General features: G+C 36.6%; 1 protein-coding gene across 1 annotated transcript in view; it reads right to left on the bottom strand.

The window, feature by feature from the left end:
* LOC150084144 (small subunit processome component 20 homolog) overlaps window positions 1-13,233 on the bottom strand; it is a 229,120-nt gene that overhangs the window by 148,262 nt on the left and 67,625 nt on the right. Inside the window, exon 9 of the mRNA XM_090376132.1 lies at window positions 7,251-7,328. Within this exon, the coding sequence (XP_090232258.1) occupies window positions 7,251-7,328 (78 nt within the window). The remainder of the gene's footprint in view (window positions 1-7,250; window positions 7,329-13,233) is intronic.

The raw sequence follows: 13,233 nt of genomic DNA, 5'->3' as shown, positions 1-13,233 counted from the left end.
AAAAAAATGAAGCGTTTTTATCTGTTCATATCAATTCAATTCCGTTTAATGTATATATAGTAAACTATGAAATGGCTAATGAGAGAAGCTTTCCCTAAGAAACTAGGCAATATAATAATACATTTGTAATACTTTTTTTTTAAATATTGGACCTGGGAAGAAGATGATTATTTAGTTGGAAATTCCTTGACACATCAAATACTTTTGGTCCCATTTGAAGAAGACAAATCTTTACAGCAACAACACGTAGATAATGATTTACATAATAGTTTAGTTGCGATTGCCCTTGACGGCACAGTGGCAGAGGTCAGAATGTACTATAGAGACAAGGTTGCCTCAATAAACCAAAAAATAAAATAAAAAGTAATAAATAAATAAAATAAGTACTAGAAAATGAAGAAATAAATTGAGTATGCTGTATATAGAAAATATTGAGCAGGTGTACAGACCATAAGTTACAAAATACATAACATAAGAATATACATTGAATTGCATAATTATATACATTGGGTTGAACTGCGTTAGATTATACATTGCTCGGGACTCACGTTATAATAGTGGTAGCCCTGGCCACCCACCACGGAGTATTCTTTTTCTATATTGTCAATCCTGACTAAACTTGTTGAAGTCAACATCTAGATCCTAGATGCATGATAACATCTTCTGTGAAAGAAATCTGCCCAACAGGTGAAGGCATGTTGGAAGAGGGCATAGCTGCGGGGTTGTTTGCAGATGAACCACTGGGATCCTCCATGCACAGGAGGTAGAGGAGATAAGACCAGTCATGAGCATGACCATTGTGATGAGTCACCTTTCATCAATGAGCCATGTGAGCCTTGGGATGTTAAGTGTGTTGGCCATAGAGGTGGTCCAGAGCTGGGGAGGTAGGCTAAGCATGTGGCAAGCCCACTTGAGGAGCCAATACTCAAAGGAAAACACTGGTTTGGTGGTAGAGGGAGATGCAGATGCCCCAATCTCTGCCACATTGAGAAGTGGGGAATAAACTATTGCTGCAAATATCTGCAACATGGTCGATTTGTCTGTTACATGTTGTAGATGCTGCTTGAATATCTGTCTGGTGGCTTCTGTGAGAAGCATGTCTACATGTTGGCTGAAAAGAAGCTTTGGGTCCAATCTGATTACTAGGTTTTTTTTTTTTTTTTATGAAAACCCCAAACACAAGAGGTATTAGAACCTATAGTACTTAGTACCATGCTTGGGTTGGAGGTTGAGAAGACAAGAGAAGATATTTGATGACATTAGACTTGAACTTCTGTAGACTGTAATTTTCAGGAAAGACATATGAAGGAAGGTTGTTCCAGAAAACGGCAGTTGAATGAATAAATGAGGAAGATGAAAAGTTGGACAGTAAATGGATGTTGGCTGGTGGCAGCATGTGTTCGGACTGTTTTGGAAGAGAGATCGGGAATTATAGAAGCCAATTCAGAAGAACAGTGCCCATGGAAGTATCTGTAGAAAAGGCATGCAGCAGAAACAGTATGACTATGAGACAGCGAGTGGAGAGACTCTGTTAGAGATGAGTCATTAATTAACCTAACTGCCCTCTTCTGAATGGAATCTAGAAGTCTGAGAGAGGTTTTCAGGGCACTGCCCCAGATGTGGGAAGAATATTCCATGGTAGAGCAAATCTGCGATTTGTACAGAGTGAACAGCTGTTTGGAAGAAAAGTAACGCCAAGAGCAAAAGAGAAAACCAAGTTTTTTGGATGCAGAGGAAGCAATATTTGTAACATGCTTGTGCCAAGAGAGATTAGAAGTCAAGGTAATCCCCAAAAGAGATATATCAAATTGCCTAGAAATCGGAGTATCACCAAAGATAAGCATAGGAGCAGAAGAATCCTTTTTGCGAGATAATAAGACAAGACTGAGTTTTAGAAGGATTGCCCCACTAGAGAATTACCTGGAGATCGGCATTTAAGGAATTGGTAGCGGATATTTGAGAAGTTGAAGCTGATTGAGCAGGGCAAGGTTTCTCAAACTGGAAGGTGGAATGAAATGTGCTATCATCGGCAAAACTATGGATAGGATTTCCAGTCAATGGGTTTGGCAGACTGCAAGTGGAAATGGACATTGTTGAGATTAGATTTGAGACCACGTATATTTTTGAAATGAACTAGGAAGTGTTTGGACGGTCATTAATATACAAGAGGAAAAGAGTGGGGGAAAGAACTGAACCTTGGGGGGAACCAGCATTAGTGGAGATTTGTTATTTGGTTTTTAGGAGCATTAGCAACTAAGGCAATATTGCTCCGGGAATATGCGGTGGTCATTCCCTGACCTTTCCGCATTCTCCGTATTTGGTGGTGACGGACTCGAACCCCAGTCTAATCAAGAAGCGTGTGCTACGCACTGCTACTCCTTCCCACCTGGCTCGGAGGTGCCCAATTACAGACCTGTTAGTTTAACTTCTGTTCTAGGGGAAATAATGGAGTCACTGGTTAAAGAAGCATTACAGGATTATCTAGAAAAGACTGCAATAATATATCAGACACAGCATGGGTTTGTTAAGGGAAAGTCTTGTCTGACAAATCTGATTGGATACTATGATGTGGCTAGAAAGGAATTGGATGTAAAAAATAATTTTGAGATCCTTGGATTTCAAGAAAGCTTTTGATACTGTTGCGCATGGAAGATTACTATACAAACTGGAGTAGCATGGTATTAAGGGCAAGTGCTACAATGAATAAAAGGATGGTTGAGTGGGAGACGACAGAGTGGTAATCAATGGACACTGCTCTTCGTGGACTAATGTTATTAGTGGAGTCCCCCAGGGTTTGATGCTGGACCCATTGTTATTTTGTGTATTTATCAATGATATTGATGAAGGTATATTAGACTTAATGTCCAAGTATGCAAATGATACAAATGTTGGCAGGGTTGTTAATGACAGTGTGCTACTGTAACAGGATCTAGCAAAGTTGGACATGTGGCAACTGAAGTTGAACATTGACGAATGCAAAGTACTGCATATGGGTAGATGTAACCCCAGAGAAACGTACCAACTGTGTCGTACTAAACTTAGGGTGGTAGAAAATGAAAAAGACCTGGAAGTAATTGTGCAGTCAGATATGAAGTTTTCTGAGGAATGCAGACAGGTTACCACAGCAGGTCATGGGGTATTTTGCTAGTATGGAAATGGAGGTGATTATCCCTTTGTATAAGGCAGGGGTGGCCAACGAGTCAATCGTGGATTTAATTTTGGTCAATCACAATGAATTTTAAATATACAGTCATCCCTTGATTTGTGCACCTTATGCAATGAAATTTTTGAGATGGTAGATCACGGCACATTTTGAAGGAAAAAAGTAGATCGCATCACAAATTAAGTTGGCCACTCCTGGTATAAGGCAATGGTCAGGCCATGCCTTGAGTACTGCATACAGGTCTGGAGGTCTGATTTTAGGAAGGATGTAGAGTTGCTTGAGTGAGTACAGATAAGAGCAAAAAGATTTGTGAGGAGGAATGAAGGGATCCTCTTACCAAGAAAGTCTTAAGTTCTGCAAATTGAAGTGGCTGGAGACTAGGCACCTGCAAGGTGATCTGATTGAGGTGTATAAGGCCTTGAATGTGTCAAATTCAATCCTTCCACTTGTTCAGATTACGAACCTGAGGGGGCACAAATTCAAATTGAGTAAAGACAGCTGTAGAATAGATGTGCGAAAATTTGCCTTTAGCCAGTGCTGGAACAAACTTCCATCTATCATTGTGAAGTTGATAGCTTAAATAAATTCAAGGAGCAACTGAACAAACCTTTAGAGGGAATGGATGTGTGAAATTGTTTTTTTTTTTTTTTTTTTGGCTGATGCAAAATAAGCTCATATGCTTGCTTTCTTGCATCATATGCCTCTACTACTACTACTACTATCTTCTCATTTATTTAAGGTCATAAACTTTAGGTATCAAAAAAATAAACGGAAGATAAATTTTATAAATGAAGGTCTCAATATTTTGTTTTGAATTATGAAAAAAAAATTAATAAATTATTTCCTTTTCCCACAACATGCAACCTTAAGTTCGATTAGCTAGTAGTGCCCATGGATATCTGTTCTTGTCTCAGCTGATCTGGAGAATGTTTTTTTTTACAGCTGATTCATCTCACAATCAGAAAAAGTTGAATACAATATCTGAACTTAATGACATTAATGAAATACCATTGTTTGTAAATATCTTTTAATAATTTGAAGATTTATGTTAAGAAATGAAAAGAATTGTCACTGCATTTTAGTGAGTGATATTACCAAACTTTCATTTGCTTTTTGAGTGTGGGAAGAACTTGAATGGATATAAAATCGCACACCACATACATCATATACAAAAATATTTTTTGTATGTGTCATTTACAAAACTACCTTATAAACAACATGAACTATTTTCTTGTTCAATGCATAAACGAATGCAATACAATCCTAAAAATACTTAACGAGTAAAACATGGATGTCCACATTTTTCTCATGGACATACAATTGTCCATGAGTAAAATCTGTACTAGCCTTTAACTGTCTATTAGGCATGCTGATGGCATATGTACACCAAAATGACTTAAATTTAAAAACTGAAATTGCTACAGAGGTGACATCAATGTGAATTTTAGTTTTCCTTCATTATTAGTTTGATTTTTGATCTGCATCATTACTTTTTTATTGAAGAAGTTTGGTCATAAAAAAATAAAACAGTTTTTCAGTCTTTGTTAAGCCTATTCTTGCATATAATTATCTTGAATTAAGCATATTCTTGCGTATAATACCTATCAACAAACTGATAGGTATTAAAAACTGTTTGGTTTTTAATACCTATTGATATCCATTTCAGAAAAACAATATATCTCAGTTAATGCATTATCAGATTATTTCAAAATGTGATGTATTTTGAAGTCACTACTGCTTTCCAACTAACAATAGGGGGTTTTATATACATTTTAGTGTGAATTATTTGAAACATGTCTGCTACTAAATTTTAAGTCTAATTACAACTATGTAAGCTAGTCACAGAGCACTTGCATGAACTGGTGACCAGTTTGTTATTACTTTAGAGAAACTGAAGGTGAAGAGGAGGAGAAGGAAAAAGTGCCCAGTATATGAGTAGTAGCACCCCCCTCTCTCTCTCTCATATGCATATGAAATAAATAGTGTTAAAGGTGTATGTTTGATTACAGTTGTGAAATTTGACTATGTGGAATTAAATCTATTTTTTGTGTGTAATAAATTAAGTCATTATTTAAGAAAGAGATTAATCATGAAGTTGCTGCAGGTGCTTTAACCTTGTTTTCTGTACTATTTTGCTGAGCCAAATTAAAAGAGATATAAAAATTTTATCATATACCTTCACGTTTGAATGAACACTTCTAATGTCCTGAAATTTGTGGGTTTTTTGTTATGCATTATTTATTTGAGTATTTAGTTATGTGTAAATATTTTCCATTTGCACAGCTTCCATGGGTAATTTTTCCGTAAATAGCAATGTAAATACATCCCCCCCCCCCAAAAAAAAATTTAATTCCAAACAACCAAAGTAAATTTCTCCCCTGTAATCAAACATATTGAGACACTCAGCATTTTTTGTCTGCTAATCCCAGCTGTTAAAACATATGCCGAGCTGGCTACCAGCTCACACAGAGCAATCAGAAAGAGCAGTACACTTAGTTATAAAGTTCACCAAAAGCAATAATGGAAAAAAAAAAAAAAAAGAGAGAGAGATATTTAACTCTTTTTTTTTTTTTCTTGGATTACAAATATTAAACAGTAAATAATATCCCAAAATATGAATACTCTCTCTCTCTCTCTCTCTCTCTCTCTCTCTCTCTCTCTCTCTCTCTCTCAGTTATATAGAATTATGCAGTGCATGTGCAGCTCATATTAGTACAGGCTGCATGACTGTCACGGTAGCAAAAAATTAGCAATCTTGTTATCACACACAAGAAATTTACTGAATTTCTGAACAGCACAATTGTTATTTTTCTTATACTGACAAAATTAATGCATGAAATATCCATTCACAAATGACTACCAGAAAAAATAAAATAAAAGATTATTAATATTTAAATGAGAATTTAATATTCTGCATAGTAAGAATATTCATGAGAATTATAAATGAGAATTATGAATATTCTGCATAATAAGAGTATCTCCCTAAAAAAAAATTTCTCTTGATTAATTAATACTGACAGGTTCTGAACTTACATGGATAATTCAAACCTACTGAAATTAAAATAGATGAATTTTGGTCTCTTGAACTTTAAATTAACCAAGTCTTGCTGTAATTACATTACTGAGAACAGCTCACACAGATTATGTCTCATAAGCAACTAAGACTGTGCCTAACAAAGGCAGCCAGTTACTCCACTCAAAAATGCATACACAACACTACTACTCATAAACAGCCCTGTAAGCCTATATGAGATACTAGCAATGGCTGTAATCTAGAACACTGCTGAACTACAAACGTAAGATTTTTTTTTCTAATATATTGAATAAAGAATATTATGGAGAATACTGATAATATAAATATAAAAAAGTCACACAGAAATAGTTTTCATATTATTAGTATTTTTTTGTTGATTAAACTACTGGCCACAGTTAATGTGGTTAATGTGCATGTACTGCACATATGCATATGCAAATATTTAGATGTGCTTAACAGATTTAACAGCATCATTTACAGGTAATTCAGCAATGGGATTATCAAATAAAATACCTCAGAAGGTAAAAACTCCTATACTGTACTCAAGAAGTGTTTACCAAAACATCAGAATGCAACATTCAAGTGATATGTAACTGTGAGGTAGAATTGGTATATCAGTACTTCTTAAGACAAATACATAGAGAAAAACAGATTAACCTATTCCAATATGAAATATGATAAAAAAGGTCCAAGAATATTCTAAACAAGTCTTGAAATTGAGACATATGGAATGATGGCTCTGAAATTTATTTCAGAGCTCCATTCCAAATATATAGAGCAAAATTTGAGAGGGAAAGGGGGGAAGTGACTATGAAATCAGAATTGTTTATCAATATTCTTTAATTTTTTGTTGTTTCATTACATGTAAAATCTTAAACTTAAATTCATATTTTCATAAAGTAGGCAATACTAATCATTAGATCTTTCATAAGAGAGGGTTACTGCTACTCCTAATTTTTTCACATTTTCCCTTCCTTTCCACTCAATTAAGAATGAAAACCTTTAGGAAGAAACTATTAAAAATACAAAAAATAGAAGCATTTTATAACTAACCTTTTCAAACATTCCGTATGGGTGAAGCCTTCTAATAAAATTTAAGATCAACTTTGTTGAACAGTTACTTTTAAATACCTGAAAAAACAAATTTTAAATGAGTTATGATTTATAATAAATAAGACTTTTAATGTTTTAAATTAATTATAATAAATAATTTATTTAATTATTTAATTAAATTATCCATTAATTAAATATATAATTAATTTAATTTGGCACTGATTTCACATCAAATTTCTAGATCATCTAAAAACTTATTCAAAACAGTTTGAAAGCATTAAACAAAGGGAGCTTGCAAAATAAAAACAAAATCAAAATTTGGGCAAGAAGAATAATTTAAAGGAATAATTGTCATTATACATTATCCCTCTCACAACTAAGAAGTACTGTTTTCTTTAGCCTGTGTTTTTTTTTTTTTTTTTTTTTTTTAACATTCCAACTATCAAAGTACACTCCACAAAGGAAAATTTTACCAGCCGTGGTTCTGTGATCATCCCAACATATTTCATCATATGCTGTACATGTGAAGAGAAACACTTAAAATCTTATAGTCTGCTCTGCTCTACACATCTACACAGCTAGTCTTAATATAATGATGGAGAATGAAGAATCAAAAGCAGCCAGCTTTTAAGAGGGAGATGAAAAGCACGGTTACAGGGGCATTACAAAAGTCAATTGCCATATAAAAATTTACAAATAATCCTATTTACAAAAGTCCAATGGCATAGAAAAATTTAATAAAATGATATTCTTCAAAACTACCAGTAGGATGTTGTTTTAGGATTTTATGTGCATTAGCATCTAAGGCTATAATGCGCCAAGTCAAAAAGGTGTAGAATATAAAAGTATAATATTATAATTGTTTATATATTTTTGTAAAGGAGTATCCGATATAAAAAGTTAATAAAGCATAAAATGATAAAAACAATCTAGATAGCGATATTTAGATTAATAAGTTGTAAAAACTTAAAAATAGCTGACATGTTGTCGTTGTCCGATAAAATCTGTCTGAGTGTACAAGGCTCAGACAGATGGCTAAAACATAAACGACGATCATTATAAAAAGACAAGACATTCAATTAAAATATGATGGACTGTTAAAATGGTGTCACAATTTCTACACACAGGACGATCGTCTGCCCTCAGCAGATAGCAACGTGTCAAGTGACAATGTCCTATGCGGAGCCGAGATAGAACAACTTCCTCTTTTCGGTTCCTGCGCAGGCTAGACTGCCAATGTTCAATTACAGGCTTAATCTCATATAATTTGTCTGCAGCCTGTCCATGCCATGAGTGTTGCCATTGGGATACCAGTTTCTTTCGAATTACTTGCCTGTAGTCTGTATAGTGGATTAACAGGCAAGAGTTAAAGAGGTTCGCTGATTTGCCTGCAGTATCTGCCAAGTCATTTCCTGAGATCCCAATGTGGCCTGGGATCCAGCAGAAATGAATATCAAATTCAGATTGTGAAAGCAAATGCAGCTTCTGCTGTATCCAGGTCAGGACAGGATGAGGGCTGAACCTCATCAATGATAAAGCCTGCAATGAACTCAGAGAATCGGTATATATAATATATTTTTTGTGGTGGGTGATTTGTATACGATCCAAGGCTAGCCCAACTGCATGCAGCTCTGCAGTGAACACACTGCATTCGTGGGAGATCTGCTCAGATACCGTGGTGTCTGGGAAAACAGCTGCAGATCCAACAAACACTTCTGACCTCGAGTCATCTGTGTAGATGGGCAAGAAGTCAGAATGTTCAGAGCGGTGTGCTAAAAGGAGCTGCAGGTAGACAGCGGATAGTGTGCTGTCCTTTCTCCAATTGTTAAGGAAGAGGTTGCAGTTTGGGACACGAGCATGCCAGGGTGGAGTGGGTTGCCCTGGGGTCGAAACAACATTGTCTAATGTGATGTCTAAATCGCTAAGTAGCCTTTAGATACGAATACCGAATGGTTGATTGGCAGTCTGGTGAGTGTCGTACAGATTTTCCCAACGTGGCTCAAAAACAGGTGTCCACGTCGGATGGTCTGGCAGGGATTTCAGTTTCAAAGCATACTGTAGAGAACTGTTTCCTACGAAACGATAACGAGGGCTCATTCACTTTGATATATAGGCTCTGGACAGGAGATGTTCAGAATGCTCCAGTGGCAATAGGGATTGCCTGATGGTGGATGGGATCCAGCCATCGGAGTACGCTGAGTCTAGAAGATACATATACCTGGCACCCGTAATCTAATTTTGATCGTACGAATGCATGAGAGGCGCAAAAGGGTGCACCAGTCGGCGCCCCAAGAATTTGAAGAGATTGCACATAGGATATTCAAGCCTCTCGTGCATTTCTTACGTAGTTGATGAATGTGTTGTAGAAAGGTCAACTTTCTATCAAATACGAGCCATAAAAATCTAGTCTCAGGTACTACTGGAACAGCATTAAGTCCAAGCCTCAATTCAGGTTCGGGGTGAAGATTGCGCTTTCTGCAAAAAAGCATGCAAACAGTCTTCTGTGGAGAGAATCTGAATTCGTTATTCACTGCCCATGAGTTCAGATGGTCAATGGCAATGTTGCAGTTGCCTCTCAATTACCCTCGTGTTGCAGGAATGACAGAAAATGCTAAAATCGTCATCATAGAGGGCACAATTTACAATTGGAGGAAGTTGTTCTGTGATGGCATTCACTTTGATGGCAAAAAGCGTAACACTTAAAACGGATCCTTGAGGTACTCCCTCCTCTTGGCTAAAAGAGCGAGAGAGAGTAGATCCTACATGGACTTGGAAAGAATAATGAGATAAAAGTTTTTTATAAAGTTTGGGAGATGACCTCTAAGGCCGATGCTGTAGAGATATTTTAAAATTCCAAATCTCCAAGTTGTGTCATATGCTTTTTCCATATCGAAGAACACGGACACCAGGTTTTCTCGTTTTAAAAAGGCATCTCGAATGGAAGTTTCGAGCTTGATTAAATGGTCCAAAGTTGATCTATTCCTACGGAAGCCGCATCTGGAGATGAGCCCATTTGCCTCCAAATACCATATAAGGCGGGCATTGACCATTCTCTCCAGAATTTTGCACGGACAGCTGGTCAGAGCAATAGGATGTTAGTTCATTGGGATTTTAGGATCTTTTCCTGGCTTAGGAAAGGCAAGCACGAGTGCCTTATGCCAGGAATCCAGAAACTGCTCTTCTTGAAATATTCTGTTATATAGAAAGAGCAGTTGGTCCATGGATTTTACTGTTGTTGTTGTTATTTGGTTTTTAGGAGCATTAGCAACTAAGGCTATATTGCTCAGGGATATGCGGTGGTCATTCCCTGACCTTTCCCTTTCCGTATCCTCCGTATTTGGTGGTGATGGGCTTGAACCCCGGTCTAATCAAGAAGCATGTGCTACGCACTGCTGCTCCTTCCCACCTGGCTACGGAGGCACCCATGGATTTTGCAGACAGATGCTTGATCATATCATAATGTATAAGATCTGCTCCAGCAGCACTTGCCTTGGAAAGAGTTAGAGCTGTATTTAACTCTACCAGGATGAACGGCCCGTTATAGGGATAAGACTTTTTTGATTTAAAGTCAATTGGCTGCTTTTCGAGTTTGTCTTTCCAGACCAGAAATTCTGTGGAGTAAGAAGATGTTGACGAAATGGCAGAAAAGGTGTTCCCAAGTGCGTTGGCTATTGCAGTTGGGTCCGCAATAAAGCATCCATTACATTCCAGGACCTATGAATGGTGCGATGTATATTTACCCTTCATTTTCTGGATTTTGTCCCAGATAGCTTTACTGCTGGTGGACTGGGTAATAGTAGATGTAAAGCAGATCCAGGATTCCTTTTGGCTCTGACGACGAATATATCGTGCTTTCGCGCATGCACATTTGAAGGCTAAGAGATTGGCTGCTGTAGGATATCGTCGGAATATCCCCCAAGCTTTATTTCGTGCCTTTTTTGCTGCTGTGCATTCAGGATTCCACCAAGGTTTTGGAAATGGTGGGAACTGGCTAGATGTTTTTGGAATTGTAACTGTAGCTGCAGCTGCATGGACAATGCTTTCTGTGATGTATGCCACTGCATCATTGATAGGCTCCTGACTGACTGCACTGATGTTAAGGTCTACCAGATGTTGAAAGGTTAAGGTCTACCAGGTGTTGAAAGGCAGTCAGCCTGATCAATCTTCCATCATGGTAACCTAAAAGGTGAGCACGGCCTCCCTTTAAGTAAGTTAGTTATCATGGGGAAGTGATCGCTTCCATAAAGGTTCTCCTCTACCTCCCAGGTGAGTGAAGGAAAAAGAGAGGGGGAGCATATAGAGGTCAATAGCAGAGAACATAAGGGTAGGCATGTGGAAAAAGGTGTTAGTTCCCACATTTAGAAGGGAAAGGTCATTATCAGTGAGCATATGCTCTGTGACACATTCCCTTCCATTAACGTCGGCACTACCCCACAGGGTGTTATGTCCATTGAAATTGCCAAGGAGTAAGACAGGAGTAGGCAGCTGCATGATGAGATCATCAAGGCTACCAGTAGGAAGATGCAGTGATAGCGACACAACTTGATATTAAGAGCAGTTAGTTAGTTACGTAAAAATAATTGACTGTCTTTTATAGTTTACTTTTTCAAGTAAAACTTTCCTGAAAATCTAGATTTGGCACAAGGCAAGAGCATTTAAGCAAAGTGATCACCTGCAGTGTACTCATGAATCACAACTATTATATAAAATTAATAATACATATATAGTGCCACTTAGTGGGCCTTATTAATTTAAAATAGCAAAACTGTAAAGAAGAGAACATTTCTTTATTTGAAAGGGCAGTTATAACGAATTTTATATGACTATCGAGAAAAAATAACGAAACTATATGTGACACAACACATATAGCAGAGTAAATCACTTTCCTATGGAGAATGGAGGGAAAAGCAAACAAAATTGTAACAGTAGGAAAAGTGGTGTATCTCGCTAGAAAATTTGCCTCCTAACTTCAGTGCGGTTGTTGACTACCTAAATCCTATGGATTTCCCCAAGCCTACAAACTTCATGCACCGCTATTCCTGGCTCAGTTTCCTATTATTTTTAGCTTACCTGAAATAACTAGCATTAACTCTTCACTGATATATTATGCATTCCCACTTAAAGAAGAACCTAGTATTTAATCTCAAAAGTTCTATTTTATCCATATAAGTAATTGTATGTTCCGTACCATCACGTTTTATTTACAAGTATTTTCCTAACAAAAATAAAAGTTACTGTCACATATTCTACCACCAACAGGAAACCTCAGATGAGGAAAAATAAGGAGAGTACAAATTATATTCAAAAAAGTTCCCAGGAAAAATCAAAATGCCATGTCATGTCATGTTCAATATGCTTAAAGAATTGGTATGTGAGTTGACATGTTAAGAAATTTATGACTTCATTTGAACATAGACTGTAGCCAGCAGACACAGCTCATGTTAAAATATACAAGATAATGTATCATAAGCAGGTGCTTTCTCTCCCTCTCAATTTCATTGGTTTAAAACCATTAAAAAGGTTCTTATGCAACAAAATGTTTCAAAACATAATGAGAAGTCCTTGAAAGTAACAACATTCACATTATTGATATTAGTCTCAATAAAATTTTATAAAAGATTAATTCATAAGTGAACACCATTGTACAAATGTTCTAAAACTCAACAGAGAAGCTGTTAATGAATCTTACAATCAACCCCAGTCAATAATATTCTTAAACTTTTTAAATATCTACTATTTTAATCCAGCAAATATATAATATTTGCTAGCATTCAATTACCATTTGACCCCCCCCCCCAACAAATTTGAAAACAGTTAAATTCCGCTCCATACAAAAGTGCTACTTGAGCGACCACCTCTATAGCTTACCCCCATCAGATAGCTCTGTACACTGTAACTAAAAAAAAATCATTTAAAAAATTCATAACAAAAATCAAAATTACTTCAGAAAATCTGAAACAGTTAGGCTTCTCAACAACTGCAT

The sequence above is a fragment of the Mastigoproctus giganteus genome, chromosome 6, assembly GCF_048544385.1.
Source record: "Mastigoproctus giganteus isolate SK-2022 chromosome 6, ASM4854438v1, whole genome shotgun sequence".
NCBI classification, from domain to species: domain Eukaryota; kingdom Metazoa; phylum Arthropoda; class Arachnida; order Uropygi; family Thelyphonidae; genus Mastigoproctus; species Mastigoproctus giganteus.
The sequence above is the reverse complement of the archived record's forward strand: the minus strand, read 5'-3'. Positions and strand labels throughout refer to the sequence as shown.